The 22591-nt window shown below is 47.2% G+C and overlaps 1 protein-coding gene across 1 annotated transcript in view; it reads left to right on the forward strand.

Annotated features, from left to right (window-relative positions):
• Window positions 1–8516: 8516 nt before the first annotated feature.
• HUNK (hormonally up-regulated Neu-associated kinase) overlaps window positions 8517–22591 on the forward strand; it is a 98385-nt gene continuing 84310 nt past the window's right edge. The window contains exon 1 of the mRNA XM_039857321.1: window positions 8517–8792. Within this exon, the coding sequence (XP_039713255.1) occupies window positions 8532–8792 (261 nt within the window). The 5' untranslated portion in view covers window positions 8517–8531. The remainder of the gene's footprint in view (window positions 8793–22591) is intronic.

The following is a 22591-nucleotide window of genomic DNA, read 5'->3' on the forward strand; positions in this document are numbered from 1 at the left end:
GTGTCTGGTGTGGTATTTCCACTAAAGCAGACAAACACAGTCTTTAGTACATGGTATATAGTCTTCGATCTGGCAGATATATTCTTTTCTATCACAATAAGAAAGTAGAAAAAAAAAACAATTTACATTCACTTAGAACAGGCAATAGTATATACTTACAGTTTTCCATTGAGTTATGTTCATTCTCCCTCTCTATGTTACATATATAGTCTAAAGAGAACTGGTCCAGCTGGACATCCTGCAGAGTGTCACCTTGGCCCACTCTATCAATACCTCATGACAATCAAATGGATGAACAAGGGGCAGCGAGTGTACTGGAGGTGTTGGCAAGACATATGGAAGATAAAGCCCACGTTTCAGAGGCCTACTGCCTCATTGCAAGAGTCTAGCAGTTTGAAGTATGCTGGAGCCTGCCTTCCAGAATAAAGGACAAACTATTGCGTCTCACATCCCCCATCATGAAGAAGACAGCACAGTGCTGGTAGGTCCTATAGGAGGTGGCATATGCTGTACCTGGGAATACTCTCTCAACCCATAGGCTGGGGTACACAGAAGGCTGGTAGCTTTAAGTAAGGCCCAGAGGGAGGTCTCTGGAGGAGATCCAGGCTTCAGTGTAAGTGTCCCTGCTGCTTAGGCCATAGAAGCCAGCAGACCTTAGGTTATAAGAGATCAGTGGTGGGAAAAGATCACCACGTGTGACTTACAATAAGTCCCAGTAGGAGAATTATAATGCAGACTCCTAGGGTTTTGGAACAAGGCCAGGCCATGTGCACTGGAGAATTTTACATTCTACATAAAAGAGATGCTGGTGCACTGCTCTGGACTCTGATAGATGGAGCATCTGGACACAGGACACCAAGTTACATACCTCCAGAACTGCCCATCATAGTCTGGATGCTGTCAGACTCATCAGGATAGGACTCAGTGGGCTCCGCAGCATCCACTGCAAGAGAGAAGCTCAGCATCCGAATTGAAAACAAGCAGAGCCTGTGGGCCCAGGGGAACTGTGAAAGCAGGTGTCTTAGACCTCCATAACCTGCACCAGCAACTCCCCATCAGCTCACACCTATGGCCACGATTGGGACCGGGTCCCTTATGACCCGCCGATAGAGGAAGAAGAAGCATGAGCTTGGTTCTTGGATGGTGTTCGTGTGGGTGCAAGCCAAAAGGAGACAGTGACTGCACTGTGGCTGCCCTCAGGACTGGCCTTAAAGATATCTGTGAGGGGAACTCCTTCTGATGGATGGAGCTTCAGTGGCACACCTGGTCATCACCCGGTCATTTGACGGAGAAGTTTCTCTCTCTCTCTCTCTCTCTCTCTCTCTCTTTCTCTCTATCTCTCATCTATCTATCATGTATTTATCACTTACCTACCTACATACCTACTCGTACAGACTCATTGGCGAGTAACAAATGGCCTCGTCAGTTAATCAAGAGCCTAGAAAGAGAAAAATTTGAGTATCAGGGTTATGGAGGTACGAGGTAGGGGTGTTCGATGGACCTGTGACAGGGGGCGCAAAGCGTGAAGGTATTTACACCCACGTCAACATGTGCTAGAAAGCCTCCACGTTGAAAAGAAGAGGCACTGAACAACTGCAGCTTTCAACCATTAACTTTTCATTTTATTTTAAATTTATTGTTTTCTAATTTATGTCTTAGACACTTTCCATTTTGACTTAAGACAACAATAACTGTGTGACATATTCACGTATATTTGTCTCATTTTATCCTGGCAACAGTCCTGGGAGCTAGAAATGACAGAGAGGAGTTATTTCCTTTTCAGATGGAGAAAACTAATGTTCAGAGGTGATAACTGCCCTGTCCAGGGTCAGGGAGCCAGCCAGTGAGGGAGGTTCTGGTTTCTGGGAGTTTTCTGTCTGTGGTTCCTTGGGCATCCTCTCAGTCTGTAGAGAGAAAGAAGAGCAGAGGCAGTCAGCAGGGGGCGCCTGCCTCTTCTTGCCTGCATCCGGCTGCCTGCTTGGCCAAAGCAGCCCTCTGCCATCAGCCTGCCTGAGTGCCCAGACTGTGACTGGAAAGTGGGCTCAATTCCAGAATGCCTTTCTCTCATAGCATCTCCTCCCAGTGGTCACATTTTAGAGTTATCCGTGATGTGTGCTCTCTCCAGGTCCCACTGCACGCCAGTTGACGCTGTCCATTTCTTCAAGAAATAGACAGGCGTTAGCACCTACAGATGGAGGCCATAAATTTCAGGCTTTGTGCTAATAATAAACTCTCCTTCCTCCATAATACAAATGTGGAGCCTGTCATGGAGGTTTATCTCTGTGGCACGAATATTGATTTTCTTCAAATATGCCTTTACAATGCATGCTTTCTCCAGCAGGACTCAGTTGCATTGTGTTTCTTTTTTCTGCTTTCCCATTTATTACAGTCCCCTCTTCCACAACAGGAGACCCTGTGAGTCACAAATTCGTTCACCCACAACAGGTGTGTACTGAGTACCTCCCATGTGCCAGGCCCCAAGCATAGGGCACTTAAAAACAAATCCCAGCCCTCATGGAACCTCCTTTCTAAGGAGGAAGGCAAATAGTAAACAAAATAAATAAGGAAAATATATGGCTTGTCACATGGCATGAAGTGCCATGAAGATAAACAAAGCAGAGCAGGAGAGTAGGGAGTTGGTGGGGGAATGCGGCAGGAAGTGGGTGGGTGCGGGGGGAAGTTTTCATTGTAAATGAAGAAGTCAGATATGGGCTCCCAGAGAGGATGACAGTTGAACTAAGACCCCAAAATATTTGGGAGAAAGATATTTCAGGAAACTGATAACGTAAAGGGCCCACTGCGGGAGAGAGCCTGGCGTGCGTGAGGAGCAGCAGGCAGGCCATTTGGGCTGCGGTAGATGCACGTAGGCATAGATAAGGTCAGAGAAGTGAAGGACTGAGGGAAGGGGCGTGGGTCCCTCCTAGGGTGGGATGCCATGGGGATGACATTGGTACTGACTTGACTTAAGATGGGAAGCCACTTCCCAATGAGAAATGCGTGCAAGGAGAGACAGTTCAAAGCAGTATGTGTGATGGCCTCTTCCTATAGAATATTTTAACTTCCATCCCTTCTCAACAGCTTGTATTTGGATTTGGAGGAAGGAGCCAAACCTCAAGATGTGGAGCTCTAATGCTCTGGGCTCTTCTATGGCTGGGTGTGTGCGGGGGGTGCATTTCTCTTACTGAAATACCCATGGCATTGGCCCTTGGGGACTGGTGGAAGTACACCCATGGTAAGAATCTGGCTCTTCTGGGGGTAGCCATCAGCATCCTGTTTGAAGAATGCTCGTTTCTCTCCCTGAATAATTAGCTCAGTGTTGCTGGGGATTGGTCGTAGGAGGGCAGGCTTGGTACCACCATCCACCCTCCATCGCTCACCAGGTGCCACACAGAGCCCAGAGACTCTCTCCTCTCATGTACAGGCAGATCAGAGTTGAGATGAGGTACCACAGTTGTGTAGCACCTAAACATGCCAGGTGTGCACAGGGGTTGGGATACAGACAAAGTCCCTGGCTTTCTGGAACTTAAATTCGAGAGGGAGAGACAATAAACACATGAACTAATGTGCACTTTTCTGTCGGCTACTGATGAATGGCATAAGGAAAGACAGGGCAGGGGGAGTGGGTAGAGAGGATGGCTCTTTGATTGAGAGAGCGGAGTCTTGAATGAGGAGAGGGACAGGTCCTAAGGAGATCTAGAAGGGCATTGCTGTCAGAGGGAACATCAAGGGCAAAGGCTCTAAGGTGGGAAGAGCTTCGTGGCTTGCATGAAGAGCAAGAGGCAGGTACGGCTGGGTCTCAGGAGACCAGACCTTGAAGAGGGAAGAGAAAGGCAGTGGCCAGGCTAGGATCAGGCATTGCAGGTGTCCTTTCTGTGATGGGGACATTTTGGGGGCAGGGAAGTGATGTGATCTGATTCTGATTTTTTAAGAGATGGTTTTGACCTTGGGGTGGAAATAAGAGATATCAGGAGATGATGTAGGATGGGGGCTTACAGAGGGTGACAGAGGATGGGGAGAAATGATCTCACGTGGGTGTATTGTGAAGGTAGAGCCCACGGGGTTTGCCGAGGGATTGCATATGCGAGTCAGGAAGGACAGGAAGCTAAGGAGGACTCTTAGATTTAGATTTTTTGGGTGAATTTGGGTGAAATCTTAGGAAAGGAGTGAGGGTGTGTGTGTGTGAACTTTTCCCACCACTGATCTCTTGTAACCTAAGGTCTGCTGGCTTCTATGGCCTAAGCAGCAGAGTCACTTGCACTGAAGCCTGAATCTCCTCCAGAGACCTCCCTCTGGGCCTTACTTAAAGCTGGCAGCCTTTTGTGTACCCCAGCCGATGGGTTGGGAGAGTATTCCCAGGTGCAGCATATGCCACCTCCAGAACTATTGGAGTGTGTGTGTGTGTGTGTGTGTGTGTGGTGAGTCCAGCCTAGGGTCCTATCAGACACCTGGTGGAGATGAAGAGGGTCGGCCACAGGACTTGGGATTCAGGGGAGAGATCCAACCTGAGGAAAATGCTTTGAGATGCCTCAATAATAGAGACAGTCACGTTTGTGAAATTCTGGGGCATTCTCGAGTGACTTCTCTGGGTTGTGATAATATTGACGGAAGAAGTGAGAACTAAGATTTGCCACGTGCTTCTAAGGTGGCAGGCACTGGGCTAGGTGTTTGATGCGCATAATCTCATTTCACCTTCACACGTCCTTGATATCCCAGTTTTACAGATGAGGGAAACTGAGGCACAGAGAAGTGATGAGTCATGATTTATTTTTAGAGAATTACTTAACTAATTCCAAGTCCATGCTTGGCCACTTTCACACACCAACCAGTTTCGATGACTAGGGAACCCGTCCCCCTTCAGCCTTGCATTGTGCACATTCGACGGCTGAGTGTTGTAGAAAGAATAATGGTGGACATGAACCCTGAGGACAAGGGTACAAGTCCTGCCTCTATTATTTACTGGAAGCTTTGTTTAAGGAGAATTAATGTAGGGAGTTCACAGAACGTCCTCCAGGCAAAGTTTATTCATGCCTGCTGTCTTGGCTTCGCTATCCAGTTCCTTCTCCAGTCACCAGCCAACTTCATTTTCTGGCCGTGCCAGCCTGATTACTTCTAATTGTCTTTGACTGCTTCCAGCTGGGTCTCCTCACTGGCGTTCTGTGGGAGCACATAGACAGTCTCCCAACCATATGGAGGAAGAAGATGGGGAAGGAGATGGAGAGGAAGGAAGCAGCTGGTACAAGTCAACCGAGAAAGCTTTCCAAGGCTTTCCAGTCCACTATGATCGGTAATGCTTTTTTTTTTTAAAAAGGGTTAACTCATCTAAGTTAGAGAATGGCCCATTTTGACATGGCGATTTTATTTTTTGACCCCCAAAGGCAACCGACAATTAACTGCAGATGCTTTTAGAAAGTTATCAGAAATATCCTCCCCCAGGATAGACAGGGTCTTGTTCTCAGCAGCCATGAAACTCCACTCTCTTGAGAATCAGTGAACAATGACTTTCACTCATTTATTCAACAAATATTTATTGAACAATGGCCATGTCTGAGGCATTGTGCTCGGTGCTCTAGGGCAAATAAAATATGAAATAAGACACAGCTCCTGTTCTCAATGAGTCTAAATATAAGAAAAAGAAAGACATTCATTCATAGTAATACAGGACTTAAGAAGAAAGTACAATGAGTGATATGTAGTAAGAATGGAGATGTGATTTGCCTCGTGCGGCTCACTAATTGCAGAGGACTTCACGGGGAAGGGAACATCCATACTTGGTAGAAAGGAGGCAGCAGACTGGGGCTAGGGGTAGCAGGGGGCCATATGCAAAGGTGCAGAGGTGAGGAAGCCTGATCCTGGATGAAGACGCTGAAATCTAGCACCCAAGGAGACCCCAAAGAAGAATAAGAAATTTGAGATAATGAGTACAGAATCTTCAATGCTAGATGACTGCTTTTCAACCAGATGTTTCCTGCATATCTAATATGAGGGCAATACACAATTGTTTTGTGCACTAACTTGTCTTACATACAGGAATTTCTGGAGTTACTCCTTATTAAGCAGGGTCATTTCATAGAACAGGACCTGTAGTTCAAAAACCAGTTACTAAGCTCAGGCAGGTGTAGGATTTGGACTTCTCTTTGGCCTCCATCCCAGCTGATGGAATTAGCAGTGAACTTGAATCAAACCCAGGCATCAGGCTTGAAAAAGATTTAATGGGCCTGGTTTTTCTCTCTTCTTTGGCCCTTTCCTGACCTCCACCCCGAGAGGATAATTAAAGGGAAAGAAAATCCCTATTTCGTCTTCCACCATTTTTTGTACCTGACGCTATTTTTTTTTTTTTTTTTGGCCATAAAGAAGCTTTGACAAACAGTCTCTGACATTTGCCTCACACCATAATATAGGAATTTCTAAATTTTCATATAGAGCTAATGTGCCGATATTTTTAAAAGTCATACTCTATTAATATAACATTGGGGGAACTCCAAAACCTTTTCTGAAATAAGATTCAGAATGGTTTTTAAGCCCTAATTGAGCTCAGTCATCCTCATTCATTAGACAGTTGGACATTGACTCTGCAGGTGCTGTGCTGGCCATCCAGCCCTGCCCACCCGGCTCCCATGTTACCGTCCTCTTAAAAGGTGATTGATTATTGAATCAGAGACATTAAAGCGATTGGGTGGGCCTTGTAGAAGTTGCGAGGATGGGGTGGTGGCAAAGAAGTCCCTTACGCACAGCGAGAAAAACATTTGAAACTGTGTCTTTAATATTGGAAAATGAAAACAATGAGGAGACTGAGAAAACACCGCTCAATCATAACAAGGCCGGTGACTTGTAACATGTGACTAGTTGATTATAGCATACTATTTAAAATTAGATGTTTCTCTGGGTCATTTTTCAGATGGGTCAGAAAGCCCTTAAGACGCTGGATTAATGACAACTATTCTTCTCCCCACCGATTTCCGCCTCCCCCCCGCCCACCCCGTTAAGGGACTTGATCATGCCATACTTATTTGCTGAGAAGTTAAATGAAAGGAACATGGTTGGTCGGGACCGAATCTTCTCTTTCAACTCTGACGTTGTATGATCAGGGGTTAAGTATGCATTAAGCGTTGGTGCCTTTTTTCTGGCTGCTCAACAGGTAGCATTTTGTAAATGCCTCTCCCTACCTATCCCCCAGCTTCTCCCTCACGAGATTCTCATTTGGGGTTTGAAAAAAACGCTGTTAGATCCTGGAGAAGATCAGAATCCCCAGGGCAGCTGTATTTGTTTATGAGGGATGAACACAATCAAGGGGCGCGCAGAACAAAAGCCTCCTGGAGCAGGGAGCGCTGGTCCACCTCGTCCTGCAATCGCCCGCAGCATTTCAATGGAAAGCAAAGGTGTAAACGTACAGGCAGCGGCAGCAAACGCCCTGGTTCCTACGTGGCTGCTGCTACTATTATTGTTGCAGCTGCTCCTCCTCCAGCGCAGCAGTCTGGTTTGCATGCGAGCGGGAGCAGACGTCCCGCCACCTCCCAACCCTTCCTTCTACCCATCCATCCAGGGTCCAGAGGGCCCTACTGTGTGCCAGGCCCCGGGGTGGACACCAGGCACCTAACCAACAGTCCATAAGGTCGGGAGCACCTCCCTCCCTTCCTCCTGCCCCGGATGGGTGCGGCTGGTGGGAGATTTCATCGTCAAAAGGTCCAGAAAGCCCAAACCCAGATTCCGGGCGAGAGGCGCAGCCGGAGGTGACACGACTTGGGCGGCCGGGAGCGCGCGTCTCCGAGGCTGCGCGGGGTCCCCCTGTCTGGCGCTCAGGTGGCTCCGCCGCGCTCTCTGCCGCTCCCCTCCCTGGGCCCTCCCCTCTCCAGCGAGGGTCGAGTTTGGCTGTTGCGCGCGGGGAAGGAGGGGCTACGAGGGATTTGAAAGTGCCCAGGCTGCGGAGTGGAGCTCGCATCTGTTCCCGCCGCCCGCGGCCGGATTAAATTTCTGCAAATTCGAACTGAATAGGGCTTTCTTCTGCTGCCTTCCAGAGGGCGCCTGCAGCCCGCCGCGCGCTGCTCTGGGGCGGGAGCGGCCGCCGGGTGCCCAGCAAGGAGCCAGCCCGCGAGCCGGACCCGAGTCCGTGCGGGCCGGAGGCGGCGGCAGGGCGGAGGCTGCGGAGGTGCCCGGAATCGGGGACCGCGGCACCGGACCGCGCCCCCCGCCGCCCCTCCCCGGTCAGCGCGGCTCCCCGCTCCCCTAAGTGGGGCGACTGTCATCAGCCGCCCAGAAGGAACCCCAGGCGGGGTCCCATGTCCTGAAAGGGGCCCGGGCGGCCCTCTGAAGAAGAACTTCTTGGGGGCGGTTCCCCGGGACCCCGTCTCCGGGGCGGCCGCTATTGTCTGCGCGCGGCGCTCGGCGGCGGCCCGGGGCGCGGGAGACGCGGGCCGGGCGGGGCCGGACCAGGGGCGGCGGCAGGAGGAGCCGGGGCGGCCGGGGGAGCGGCAGTCAGAGGAGGAGCCGCGAGCGCGGGAGCCGAGCCGGAGGCGCGCGGGCCGCGGACAGACGCGATGCCGGCGGCGGCGGGGGACGGGCTCCTGGGCGAGCCGGCGGCGCCCGGGGGCGGCGGTGGCGCCGAAGACGCGGCCAGGCCGGCGGCGGCCTGCGAGGGAAGTTTCCTGCCGGCCTGGGTGAGCGGCGTGCCCCGCGAGCGGCTGCGCGACTTCCAGCACCACAAGCGCGTGGGCAACTACCTCATCGGCAGCAGGAAGCTGGGCGAGGGCTCCTTCGCCAAGGTGCGCGAGGGGCTGCACGTGCTGACCGGAGAGAAGGTGAGCCGCCCGGGGCGCGGGTCCCTGGCCCCGGGGTTGGGGAATCGAGGCGGGAGGGCTGCGCGGACCCTGCAGAGAGCACTGCGCCGGGAGTCCCGCTGCGTAGTCCCGGCCCCGCGCCTCCCACGCCGCCTGCTTTTCTTCTTGGGTTGAAGGAGGGGTCGAGCCAAACGCCTGTGCGGGCCGTCGCAGCCGGGGTACCGGCCTTTCCTCAGGGGTGCTCTGGGGTCAGTTTCCCCTTGGGGGGTCTGGTTTACCCGCGAAGTCGCCCGCAGCCCTTTGGCTCTCGGAAGGGCGCCGCCTGGCGGACACCAGCACCAGGCGGGGGGGCTTGGCTCTCCCGGGCTAGCACCGAAGGAAGATGAGCAGAGTAGCAGCAACCCCGGCAGAAGTGCGTGGGCGCCTATGTTAAGGATGGGGGACAGGGACACTCCTCTCTAGCTGTGGCCTGGGGCAGCTACGGAAGTTTGTAATGCTCGCAGGAGAGTTTTCATCTCGCCCTCTTCTCTCTCCCTACCCCTCTCCATTCCCTGGGTGGAAGCTGCAGCAAGGACCCTGCTCTGGCAGGTACAGACTACACACTGATACTCCAGACTTCAGAGGTTGGGAGATGCCTTCTTGTATTTCTGGAAGAGGGGAAAGCAAAAGAAGACACCCGGGCCCCCCTCAGCCCAGGCCCAGAGGGGCACTGTCTCCAGCCTTGGGAGAAGTTAGAAGTTAGTCGTGAACCTTTGCCAGGCCAGGCCCAGGTACATCTAAGTTGTAACTCAGATCTGTGCGAAGAAACCCAAGATATGATGACTTACTTTTGGGGTGAGTGGCCCGGGCACTGGGTCACCCCACGCGGTGAGGCTGAACCAGCCTGGGAGTTACCTCAAGGTTGGCGCTACTTCGGCCCCAAGCTCATGGTCATCTCAGACTCTAGGCTTCCCCCAGACTGGGGATCGCTCAGCATTGGCTGGGACGTAGCCCCTTTTCCCCCGTTCGTGGCCCGTTGCCCAGGGAGACCTCGGGGAGTATGGGAGGGGCAGGGATGCTTCCTGCTTCCTACCGTCGCTTCCGCCTGCCGACCTGGGGTTCTCTGCCCAGCCCGAACTCCCGGGATTACCTTGCTGTGGGACCTGGGACTCCTGTCCCCAGTGTCGCCTGGCTTCAGTTTCCCTCCCGCGTTCCCCACTGTGTCTTGGAGCACCTTGCATTTGACTGCAGGTCTCCATCACCCTTGTTATTTGTCCTTGGTCCCTACGGAAGCTCTGTGTGGGACGCCCCTTTGTTTGGGGTATGTGGGGTTTGAGTAGCTTAAAAAGTGCCCTTTGCTTGAATTTCAATGCAAAAAAGGGAGTGTTCGGGCTGAACTCACTGGATTGAATAACACTTCAAAGAAGACAAAAAACAGCCCAAAAAACTCCAGACCTCATTTCAGTCCAGAGAGAGTCGGCATATTTTAACCGGTTGGTTCTCAGCAGGCCGGCGACTTCCACATCCCGTCAGGGCGCAGCTTCCTAATTACAGCGCGCTCGCTTCTCCGTCCCTGTTTAATTCATGTTGGCACGGGTGGTAGCACTTTATTTTCATTCCAAACATATAGGACTCCGTCTGGTTGTGTATGTTTCCTCTTGAAACTTAGCAAAGAGAGACGAGGCTTTATGCTGACAGCATAATGGCCAACATTACAAGCACGTTTATCTCGCCTGCCCTGCCGCTAGGCGTCTACTGGCTTCTCTCCACTTTCCCGTTCTGGTCGGTGTCGTGACTCCCGCCCCGCCGTGCATTTTTGCTTCATAACATCAGGCTATTAGCTTTGGCCGAACTGAGCGAGGTCGCACTCAAAGCTCAGTAAGCGTCGCGTTCCCCTCCCCCACCCCACCCTCATCCCCTCTTGGTTTCAGGAGCTCTGTGCTAGGCCCACAGGGCACACTGGAATGTGGGAGCTCCTGCCCAAATGGGGTCCAAATTCAGAACTCCCCTGCACCCCTACCTGCTCATGCCTTCTCTCACCTTACCTTTTTCAAATAATGAATCTCACTTCCTCTTAGCAAGGGAAGAATGGTTAATTGGGGTTAAATTATTGTGATGGACTAGTTGGTTGGATCTGGTTAAGGACAGTCGTTCTTAGGGTGGAAGAGGTCGGAGGAGGTCGGAGGAGGTCGGAGGAGGTCGGAGGAGGTCTTTCTGATGTTCTCTTCTCCAGCCTCCAGCATTATGAGAAATCTGGATTTCAGTTCCCTAATTGCCAGCTTTAAAGAAACAATGGGCGTCATTCATTGCTTTTATCTCCCAAATCCAGCACCTTTAGTGCTTAACTAACAAGGTAGGTTTTGGCAGATGGAGAGATTAAAAGTGTGTGATGGAGTGTGTGTCAATGCTTGGCATAGCGTGTGTGTGTGTGTGTGTGTGTGTGTGTGTGTGACTCTGCCTGGGAAGATTGCCGAGCTCCTGAGTCCCCATCCCCACTCATGTTCTGGATATTTTCTTACTAAGGCCAAAACAAGGGTGAAGTCAGCCTCACGCTACTTTGCTTGCAGCCTTGTAATCTCTTGAAAAGGTGAGCTATTAAGAGGGTTTTCCCTGGAGAAGAGATACTCATGTGAGCTAAGCCAGGGAAGACTTTGAGGTGACAGAACCTCGAGGAAGGGAAACGAAGCATCCCCCACCGGGAGCCATGCGAGTGGCCCAGGAAGGCCCCTCCCCCAGACACCTTCTGCATAAAGCACTTCGATTTTCTCCTTTTTAAAAAGACACAGACCACAGCGGGAGGGGAGTTAAGTCATGAGCACTGTAGGGAGAAATAGATTTATGCCTTTGTGCCACCCCAAGTGGAAGGATCCAGGGCAGCAAGTGGTGGGGAATCAGTTCTTGAAAAAGCTGGAAGAAGGAATGGAAAAGGGGAACAAAGTGGGGTACCCACATTTGGTCTGATTCCCAGTTGCAGCCTCAAACTATGCACTTTGTTTTGGGTAATTTATGCCAAAAAATTCAGAGTACTGCTGGTGCGTGCGTGCGTGTGTGCGTGTTGCCTTTTAACTTGGTGCATATTTCCAAAAAGATTTGGGTGAAATCCTCCATGGCTTGCTGGGAATTACTGTCTGAGTCCAGATGACAAACAACCACTTTTTCTGACTTTCATTTCAGGCTTCAGTCTTATCTTATCAAGAGGCTTCTTTTCCCACCACAGCCTACATGACAGTATTTTGCCTGCCTTTCCTCTGAAGTTGTTTGTTTGAAAGTCATTTGAATCTAGATGGCCCTTTTACTGCTCAACTTTGGGCGAGACCTAATTTTGTCCTCTTTAGCTCTCAGTTGAAGCAGTCTCTGTGAATATGGCTTTAAAAATAAATAAGCCACTTGGCCATGTGACGCTCTTAATTGGTACCTTCTCAGTCAGGGCTGACCGTCTTTGATGAAACCTAACTTGATGATTGGAGAAGGAAAAATGATCAGAAAATCAGATTTTGAGAACTATTCTCTGTGGCTTTCAGACAAAGAGCAAAGTTGCTGAGCAGAAGTAACCAGTGATGACTGCAAGACCCATAGAGATTGTGCTTGCTGTCCCTGACATTGACCTCTGAAATGCATAGTCTCTAGCTCATCAGTACATTAAAAAAAATTGATAAAAATATAGTTGAAAGGCTCATAGAGAAAAGCATAGGTATATCTAAGGTCTAGAGCTGGTTTCCTAGGCTGCAAAAAGGGGAAAGGAGTTGATGCCACAGTCACCTTCTTCAATGATTAAGTCTAAGATACAAAGTTGGGTACGTATCATGATTGGTTAAGATGTTTAAATAGCACGTTCTAACCTTTGGTTAAAAAAATAAGCCTGTTTATTACTTTCATTGGAGCTATTTTTGGGCTAAAAATAAAAATTGCCTGCTTAGTAAGTTGCCAATAATTATGCCTTGAGCACGATTGCCAGATACCTGGAGTGAAGGAGTTACTAAAAATACAACTTACTATGTTGTGCAGAGCAGGAAATATGACTAATTTTAAAGGTGGCCTTTTGGCAGATCTGTTTTTAGCAAGTATTTCTGAAACAAACAGGTGCTAAATCCTGGTTTTTTTTTTTTTTTTTTTTTTTTTTTAATGCTAGAAATTCAGGGGTAATAGCTCTGAGGAACAAGAAATGCTTAGAGAACTGGAAACTCCTATTAATCCTCAGCAGGGATTTCTTGGCAAAAAGGAGGCGTTTGGCCCAAGCACCTGCTCAGTGTGTCGTGTGTGACAAGGCAGTACCTATAATTTCCGAGATTGCATGCTTCAGTGTTGGGTGCAGTCTTTTTGAACTTTTTGCCTTGCCTCATCTTTTTGAAGTACTTGCGCACGATGGAAATTGGCACGTAGGGCTCTGCTGTTAGTGTTCATTGATATCCAGGCTCCACGGACTTCAAAGGGTGCTTTGAGTCGGCACAACAGGGCTGAATGGTACCCATGGAGAGGAGTACAACCTGAAATTTTCTCTGCAGGTGTTGAGTCACCAGCACAGGCGGAGTTCGGGAACAGTGTTCTGCACGCTGCTGGCTGTTCTAAGTGCAGCGTGGAAGTCCTCCTCCCCCACGGTCATCCTCCCAGCAGGTGTGGAGAGTGGCAGCTGTGCCTGCCCGAGGAGATGGGCAGGCTGGGCGTCCTCCGTGGGAAGGTGGCTTGGGCATGAAGTGTCATTTACCTTAAGGTAGACACTCTGTCTTGATTGTTCATGGTAACTGAGCGACTTGCTTTCTTAGCTAATTGAAACCCATAGATCATCCCTGAGCCTTATTTTAGCAAACTGGTGAAAACCTTTCGTCTGGACACTTTCAAGTGCTGACCTGAACTGAATTTCACATTCTCTGGTGGGGTCCTGCTGGCTGGCTGGTAAGATGACCAGTGGAAAAAGAGGAACCATAGGGGCTGAGTACTCCCCAAGTAGGCTGATAATGATACCTTTACAAGGTAGAGAGAGCTGTTGTTGCTCCTGTATTGTAAATACCAGCTCAGTGGTGTAGTGTTTTGTGGTTTATTCAAGGTCCTCCATGCATTTTCTCATTAGATGCTTGCAGCAACCCTGTGCACTGACTAAGCGAGGAATGCCTTGAGTCGATTTCCCCTCTGACTTTCTCTATTGTTAGGGCTGCTGTAACGGTAACCACAAAATGGTGGCTTAAAACAACCGAAATTTATTCTTTCACATTTCCGAAGTCCAGAAGTCCAAAACCAAGGTGTCAGCAGGGCCATGCTCCCTCTGAAGGCCCTAGGGGAGGATCCTTCCTGCCTCTTCCAGGTTCCTGTGCTTCCCCGCCATCCTTGGAGTTCCTTGGCTTATAGATGCGACACTCCAGTCTCTGCCTCTGTTGTCACATACCTTCTTCCCTCTGTGTGCCACCTCTGTCTCCAGATCTCCCTCTCTTTCCTTATGAGGACACCTGTCATCGGATCTAGGCTTGACCCTAACCCAATATGACGGCATCTTAACTTGATTACATCTGCAAAGACCCCTTTCCAATAAGGTGACATTCACAGGTACCAGGGCTTAGGACTTCAGCATGAATCTTTTTGTGGGACACAATTTGACCCATAACACCTTTTCTTAGATTGTTAGAATTGTGTTGCAGGTGATTTCCTGGTAAGTGGGCTTTGAGCGGGAGACAAAGGGGGCTTTAGGGAATGGACTCAGGACCAGTACTTCCGAAGAGAGGGCAAGGAAGGGGCAGAGCATAGAGGCCTCTGGCTCCAGTGCAGTATTAACTGAAACTTCTGCCTGTGCTATGGTGAGCTCTGGAGCTGAGATGGCCCTTCAGAGGCATCCAGTTTGGGACCGGGGGACTGGGCCTTTATACCTCTGCGCAGACCCGTCATTGAATGGGGGCTGCCCTGGGCAGGTGGCATGGTCTTGGACACTTGCTGAGGGCAGTTCCTGGGGCGAGGTCACAGCCGAGAGCCAGCAGCGACGACAGCCTGGGGAGGAAGTTCTTCAGCCCTGAAGTGAAACCTGGGCAGTGTGGCTTGGTGTCCACAGCTTTCTGAGAGAGGCAGGACCAGGGCTGGGGGAATCTTAACTCGAGTCCTGGCCAGTTCCACAGAGGAAGTGATGGCTTCCCCGCCCTGACCTTGCTGACTCAGTTTGCGGTCTTTTTCAACCTGAAATCTACATTCGACCAGCGAATCTATGTTCCAAACACTCTTGGCGTCGAGGAAATGTTCTGGCCTCATGTTTCTCTTCACTTGGACTTCTGTTGGGTTTAGGGTACATTTATGTGTTCTATGTGTTTCCTCTTTGATTTGGGACGAATATTTGAGTGGACAAAAAGTCTGTTTGGGTCAGAGCCATCTCTTAAAAACCTCTTTCCCTCTCCCCCATGCCAGCTCTGTTCTATCTAGCCAGGTGATTGTAATTACTGAGTTCTTTTTTGTTTTTAATCATTTTTGTTTATTTTAAAGATCCATTTGGTTAAGTGTGGTGTAGTTAATATAAACACATGGTCCGAAATTCAAAGGTTTCAAGGGGGTATGAGGTGAGAGGTAATTCTGCCCTCTTCCCTTTGTGCTTCGGGGGGTGTCCTCAGCTTCTGGTTTCCTGTGTACCCTCCCTGAGCTACTCCATATGCACGCAAGCGTGTGTACATATGTGTAAATGTATAGATACAGAAAGATGTATTTTTACACTGTGCATGTTGTTCAATGTGTAACTTTTTTCACTCAGCAATATGTCTTGAACATCCTTGCCCAAAACGACGACAGGATTGCCTTATTCCTTTTAATTACTGCAGAGTGTTCATTGTATGGGAGTACCATATTTACTTAACCGATCCTTGTTGGTTAAGTCATTGGACATTACTTAAAGAACTAAAGACAATTAAAGAATGGACTTTTAGGTTGTATGCAATTTTCTATTATTCCCAAACCGTGCCACAGTAAATATCTGTGCCTATTTGTCATTTCGTAACTGTTTCTATTATATCTGAGCGATAAATCCCTTGTCTTAGGTGAAGGGGTCTGACTGTCTCAGCTATTGATAAATATTGCCAAATTTTGTTTTCCATAGAGGCTTTCTCAGTTTATACTCACATGAACCTGGTGAGGGAGTATCTTTTCACATCTTTGTCCATACAAGGTACTCTTAAACTTTTTGATCTTTGCCCATCTAGTAGATTAAACATGGAATCTTATTGTATTTACAGTTTATCTTATTTATAAGTGAGTTGAGCCTATTTTCATATGTCCAACAACAATTCACGTATTGTTTCTGTTAATTGTTCATGTCTGTTCGCTATTTTTCCCTTGGGCTTTTGGCCTTTTTCTTATTGATTCGTAGACACTCTTTGTATACTAAGGAATCAGCCCTCTGTCAGTGATACATTTTCCAACCTCCTCTATCTTCCCTCCACTCCCCATTTATTCTCTGTCTTTGTGTCCTGGTGACACTTGCCATTGCAGAGGTCATTTCCCTGGATTCCACTAACTAGAGAGGGACCATAGATGAGCTTTGAGAGTCTATGAACCTCTATAAATTGTATGTGAGTAATTATATTTCTGGGGAGAGAGTCCATGACTTTCATCAGATTCTAAAAGGAGTTGTTTATCCCCACATTACCCACCCCTGTTAGCTCTGCCGACCAATTGAGCTTTGTGCGTTGTTGGGATGAGAATTAGGTTCACCTTGGTTTGTTAGCACCTGTGCTAATTGGGCTAAAGTTGCAGGATATACTCAGCCTAGGCACACTGGACAAACAACCATGACCTTGGACTACGATCCAAGGATACTTAATTTCTGCCCCCTGCCATGCCTGTGTCACAGACACGGGGCATGTTGGAGTATAAATGGATCTTTGGAAAACCTTGACTCTTGCTAGGAAAACTCTGAATCTGTGTCCCCCATCTGTTTACGTAAAGACAATATATGGTGGGTGATTGAGAAGAAAGAAAAAGTGGAATATTGAGGGAAATGGAAACCTTTTAAGGAGCAATGGTTGCCACTTAAATTGGACATAAAGTGCACTAAGTATAAGCACATGTGCAAACATATGCCTGGGGACCCTCTGGGATATTTTATGTACCCAAGGAGCCGTCTGGACAGTGGCCCTGGCAGAGGGGACACGGGTTTGGAATCAGTGGTCGGCAGGGCCTTGCTCTGTTGATTCTCTCTACAATGCTTCTGTCCTCTGTCACTCTCTGCGCCTTCGCCCTGTGCCGTCTTTCCTCAAGTGCCTCTCGTTACCTGTATTAGTTTCCTAGGGCCGTTGTATGTAACAAAGTGCCACAAACTTGGTGGCTTAAATAGCAGAGATTTATTGTCACATGGTTCTGGAGGATGGAAGTCTGAAATTAAGGAGTCAGCAGGGCTGGTTCATTCTGAGGGCTGAGAGGGCCCGTTCTAGACCTTTCTCCTTGGTTTGTAGAAAACTGTCTTCTTCCTGTGTTTCTTGTCATCGTCCCTCTATGTGTGTCTGTCTCTGTATCTGTATTTCCTCTTTTTATGAGGACACCAGTCATATTAGATTCAGGCCCACCCTGATGACATCACTTCCCCTTGATTCCTTCTATAAGTCCATTATTAGTTGTATTTGGACGTGTCTCCAAATAGAGGTCATATGAGGCCACATTTTGAGGTACTGCAGGTTAGAACTTGCTAGGTTAGAACCTGAATGTTTGTGTTCTCCCAAAATTTATATGTTGAAACTTAATCCACAACTTGAGGTGGGGCCTTTGGGAGGTGATTAAGCCATGAGGGCAGAGAACCTCATGAATAGGATTAGTGGTCTTATACAAGAGACCCCAGAAAGCTCCCTTGCCCCTTGTGAGGGCACAGCAAGAAGGTGGCTGTCTGTGAACCAGGAAGAGAACTCTCACCAGACAGCAAATCTGTTGCTGCCGTGATCTTGGACTTCCTGCCTTCAGAACTGTGAGAAATAAATCTCTGTTGTTTATAAGCCACCTAGTCTATGCTATTTTGTTATAGCAGCCTAAATGGTCTAAGGCAAGACTTAAACATATGAATTGGGTAGGTGGGGGGACACAATTCAGCTCATAATACCACCTGACCCCATGGTCTATATTTACGTGTTGATGTGTTTATTGTTCGTGATCCCCTCCTCACACGGCTTACAGTCCCCACTGGACTGTAAGCCGTGTGAGGAGGGGATCACTGTTCTCTCCCGGGTGCCTGGAATAGGACCTGAAACAGAGATGATGTTCAGTAAACACCTTTTCAATGGATCATAGGATGCTTTGATCTTCTCTGGCCATGACGACAGATTCTGGATGACGGCGTCCGAGTTGGCAGGGAACGGTTCTGGAAGCGCTGTCTCTCTCACCCCTTGCAGCTCTTGGGTGCACCTGTGCAGGCGATGAGACTGAACAGGTGGTCCCTCGGGCGCTCTCTGGGAAAAATCCAGCCCCAGAACAGCTGTGCCTTCTGCAGGGACTTGTTAAGGAAGGCACCTAGGTATCAGGGTGACAGGTGACCAGCCAGAAGCAGAAAAATATTTTGCCATGTCATGGGACTTTTAATGGACCCTCAGCTCTTTCCTGAAAAAAAAAAAAAAAAAAAGTACCAACAGTGCAACAGATGGGCGATGCTATTATTTGCAAACATACATTTTTGGGATGTTTCCCATGGAGATATATGGAGGTTTGGATCTGTCTCTTTGACTATAATTTTTTTTTTTTTATAAATTTGTCAGTCTCAGAAGCCAAATTGCTGCCAAAACATTTTATAATCCTGCTTGCTTCTTTTGCCCATTCTCTGAGCCATTTGACTCATTCTCATCTCCCACCCTGCGTTACTTCTGCCATTTTTTTATCCCCTATTGAATTCTTGTCTTACATCCCATCCCACCCCTTGGCTTTGGGTAAGGCGTCTGGTTGTTTTTCTGCCTCTGCTCAGACACTCTTGTTCCATGAAGCTCCTCTCTTGGTCACTACCTGTTCTTTGTTGGAGCTCTGTGATAGCACACGGCAGAGTGGCCAGCAGTGCTGGCTGCCCGCTGAGCACCGAGTGTGGTCTGAGGGTCTAAGGAAGGGGAAGATGTAGCAGCTGCGCTTGAGAAGTCTTACAATCGCTGTGTAGAGATGCTGGGCTGAAGCTCAGACGCCTAGCAATTCCTCTGTCTACCTGGAGCAGAAGAGGGATTTCACGACCTCCAAATCTCAAATACCTATGGGAAAGAACTGAATGCCGCTCTTTGCTTTGCCCACGAGGATGTAATACTGATAATGATAATTAACATTGATAGCTCTCTTACTATCTGCTTGGCTCTGTCCTAGATGCTTTGCTGCATAATATAATTTATTCCTTACAGTGGCCTTTTGTGGTGGGTACCGTTGTTCCCATTTTGCAGATTAGGGGGACCAGCTGTCCTGGTGTATCCAGGACTCTCTCAAGTTTAGCACGGAAAGTCCTCCATTTGGGGAAACTTCTCAGATAATGGTAAAACCAGATTGGCCCAAGAAAACATTTCATCAGAGTGTTTGGAATTTCACTGAGGGTTTTCCAATAAAGGTATGAATGAGCAGCTAGTTAGGCCATGAATCAGCAAGGAACAAACCACAGTCCAAAGCCTCAGGCATAAGCGGGGTGCTTGTGGCCGATAACTCTCCACATGTGGTCTCGGGCAGTGACCGGTGTGTCTCCCACCGCTTTGCTCCACCATGCTAGGTTCGCAGGGCACTCACAGTCTCTAAGTGTGGTCAGCGGTATTGCTCGGCCAGCTTTTACAAGTTCGCTATGAACTGAGGAGTGTGAACCGTGTGTGTGTGTGTGTGTGTGTGTGTGTGTGTGTGGTGTGTGTGTCTGTCTGTTGTCTGTTCAGGTTCAGGTGTCTGTGTCTGTACCATCCACACATAACTGTATATATGTATTTGCACTTGACCCTTGACTGGCCCCTTAACTCAAGGATTATGGGCACTGACTCCGTACAGTTGAAAATCCACGTATAATTTTTGATTCTACCCAAAACTTAACTACCGTTGGCTCTTCATATCTGCAGGTTTCACAGCCACAGATTCAACCAACTGCTGATCCAGAAGAGGGATTTTGGTCTGTGGTTGGGAATTTGAAGATGCAGAAGGCTGATTGTGCTAACAGCCCACTGTTGACCGGAAGCCTTACCGATAGCATAAATATTCAATTAACACATAGTTTGTACGTTACATGTGTCATATACTGTATCCTTGCAACAAAGTTAGCTACAGAGAAGAAAATGTTATTAAGGAAATCATAAGAGAAAATACAGTTACCGTATTTATTGTAAAAAATCTGTGTACAAGTATACCCATGTAGTTCCAGCCCGTGTTGTTGAAGGGTTAACTGTATGTATATACACAAATGTATGTGTGTGTGGATATCTATACTATTACATGTAAATCATGATATTATACTAAATATAAATATAAACAAATAACTTTTGGTAGCAGATTTTCTTAGCGAAGGGAGCAGCAGGGACGTGACTGGCAGCTATTTTGAGTAGTTCTGGTCAGCACTCAGTCTTAATTTCAGTACCTTTCTTTTGCACTGGAGAGAGAAAAATCTCTAGGAGGGGAGAGCATTTTGAATCATATGGTGACACCGCAAGTGCATGTCTCATGTAGCACAACCAACGGTCCCCTAGAGTCTCCTCTTCAAACCACCCTCCTGCAAGAATGAACACAGGTTACTTATGACAAACAAAACGAAGCACCCATGCCTTTGCCATGTTTATAATGCACACTATCTGGAGCTAGACCAGCTTTTCCAAGCTCTCTTTGGGCTGAGAAGGGGCATCATCAGAGGCAAATGGAATGAGGAAGTGCTCAGGTGAAAAGGAATCTTAGGGAAAGTTGGCCATGGAGTCATGGATCCGAATATTCTAGCATTTTATCGGAGCTCTGTCTTAGTGGAACCAAATGGATAAAGATAAGTGTTATCACTTATGTAATCTGGTTTTTAGTTGGAATTACTGCCGCTCTGATGGAGAAGTCGGGCTTTCTCAGCGCATTCTGTATTTCAGGTTAAAAATTTAATTAGAGAAACGATGACTCAGTTCTCAGCTGAGCATTTACATTTAGTAATATGAATAAAAAAACTTGTTTTGAAAACACATCTCCAGGTTTGTAAAGTGCCATTCCCACAGGATGACATTTTATTCTATTAAAAACTAACATTTGTGAGGAGTAGTTGCAATTTCAAGGCCAATTTGACGTAATGAAACTTGAATTTCCCTCTGGAGGGAATGTGCTATATGGCTATTGTACTTCCACTTAATTCATTACTCTGAGATGCTTTTTCCTGGACCAAGAAGAGCTTTTGATCATAGAGAGCCATTAAATTAAAGCACCGGAGAGTGTGTAGAGTAACAAATAGCTCCTTTTCAATGATAAGACTTAGAATAATGCCTTCTAGGTTCCAAAGGGTCGTAGTTACTTAAAAATAGATACACGTCATCTCATATAAGTATTTTTCTTAGGGTCAACTATAAATATTTTTAAAATAAAATTTTAAAGTATAAATATTTTATTTATTTAAATTATTTATTTTGAAGTATAAAGTATAAATACTGAAAAAAAAATTTAAGTAATTTTGAACCAAGTATTTAGTGTTTCAAAATTCTTTAAACCACTTCAGTCACAGGTATATTCTAGAATATTTAAAGTTGTCAATCCATTAAAATAAATTCTGGGCTGATATTTGTTAATTGCCATGTATTTTTTCTTACATAGCTACTTACATGTATACTTTTCATTATTAACTCTGCCACTAATCACATTTCGTTATCTCCTCCCCTTCTGTTTTAGATACCTTAAAAAAATTACCCTTTTTCCTCTGATTAATTAAACATAATTTTTTTAAACCTTGGTTTCTTGTGGCAAATAAATAGAAACACGAAGAAGAAAATAAAAATTAACACTGCTATCACACAAAGCAGCAATGATCACTGAGCATTTAGGCATTTGGAACATTTGATGCAGATGTGCATATACGTATTCCGCAGTGGTCCTGTAAATTTATAATGAAGCTGAAAGTTTCCTATTGCCTGGTGACTTGAAGCTGTCCTAACATCATAGCTCAATGCATTACTCAAGTTCATGGCGATGATGGTGTAATGAAACCAATTGCTCTGCCAGTCATATAAAAGTATAGCACAGATATGTACCGCACGTCATACTGGATAATAATAATAATAAGTGACTATGTTACTGGTTTACGTATTTATTATATACTATTTATCGTACTCTTTCTACTTATGAAAAATGAAGTTTGCTGTAAAACAGTATGTCAAGTTAGACCAGCAGCAGCCTCAGACATCTTGTGTTTACCATGTCTCTTGAGTGCATCATTTTCTCTTGTGTTTGATCTAATCTCATGTTATTTTGTGTAGTAATATGCTGTATAGATTTGTAGCCCAGGAGCTATTGGCTATAGCATGGAGACTAGGTGTGTAGTAGGCCGTGTCATCTAAGGTTTCTGTGTGCTCTATGATGTTTGCACAATGACACATTGCTGAGAACGTGTCTTCATTGTTAAGCAGTGTGTAACTATAGTTGATTTTTTCCTCTTTTTCTTTTTAAGTTGCACTTCAGAAAGATATCAAATGACATAATAGTGTATAGAAGTAACTTTTTAAAAGTGCAATTTTATAATTGGTAGGGTTAATCATAATATATGTACTTGATTGAAAATTTGTTTCTTCTTTTGTTGCTTTTAGGTTTATATCCCACATATAAGTGATATCATGTGGTTTTCAACTTTTTCTGTCCGGCTTATTTCGCTTAGTATGATTATCTCAAGGTCCACCCATGTCGCAAATGGCAGTATTTCATCTCTTCTTATGGCTGAGTAATATTCCGTTGTC

This window comes from Pteropus medius, unplaced genomic scaffold, assembly GCF_902729225.1.
Source record: "Pteropus medius unplaced genomic scaffold, Ma_sr-lr_union100, whole genome shotgun sequence".
Taxonomy (NCBI): Eukaryota; Metazoa; Chordata; class Mammalia; order Chiroptera; family Pteropodidae; genus Pteropus; species Pteropus medius.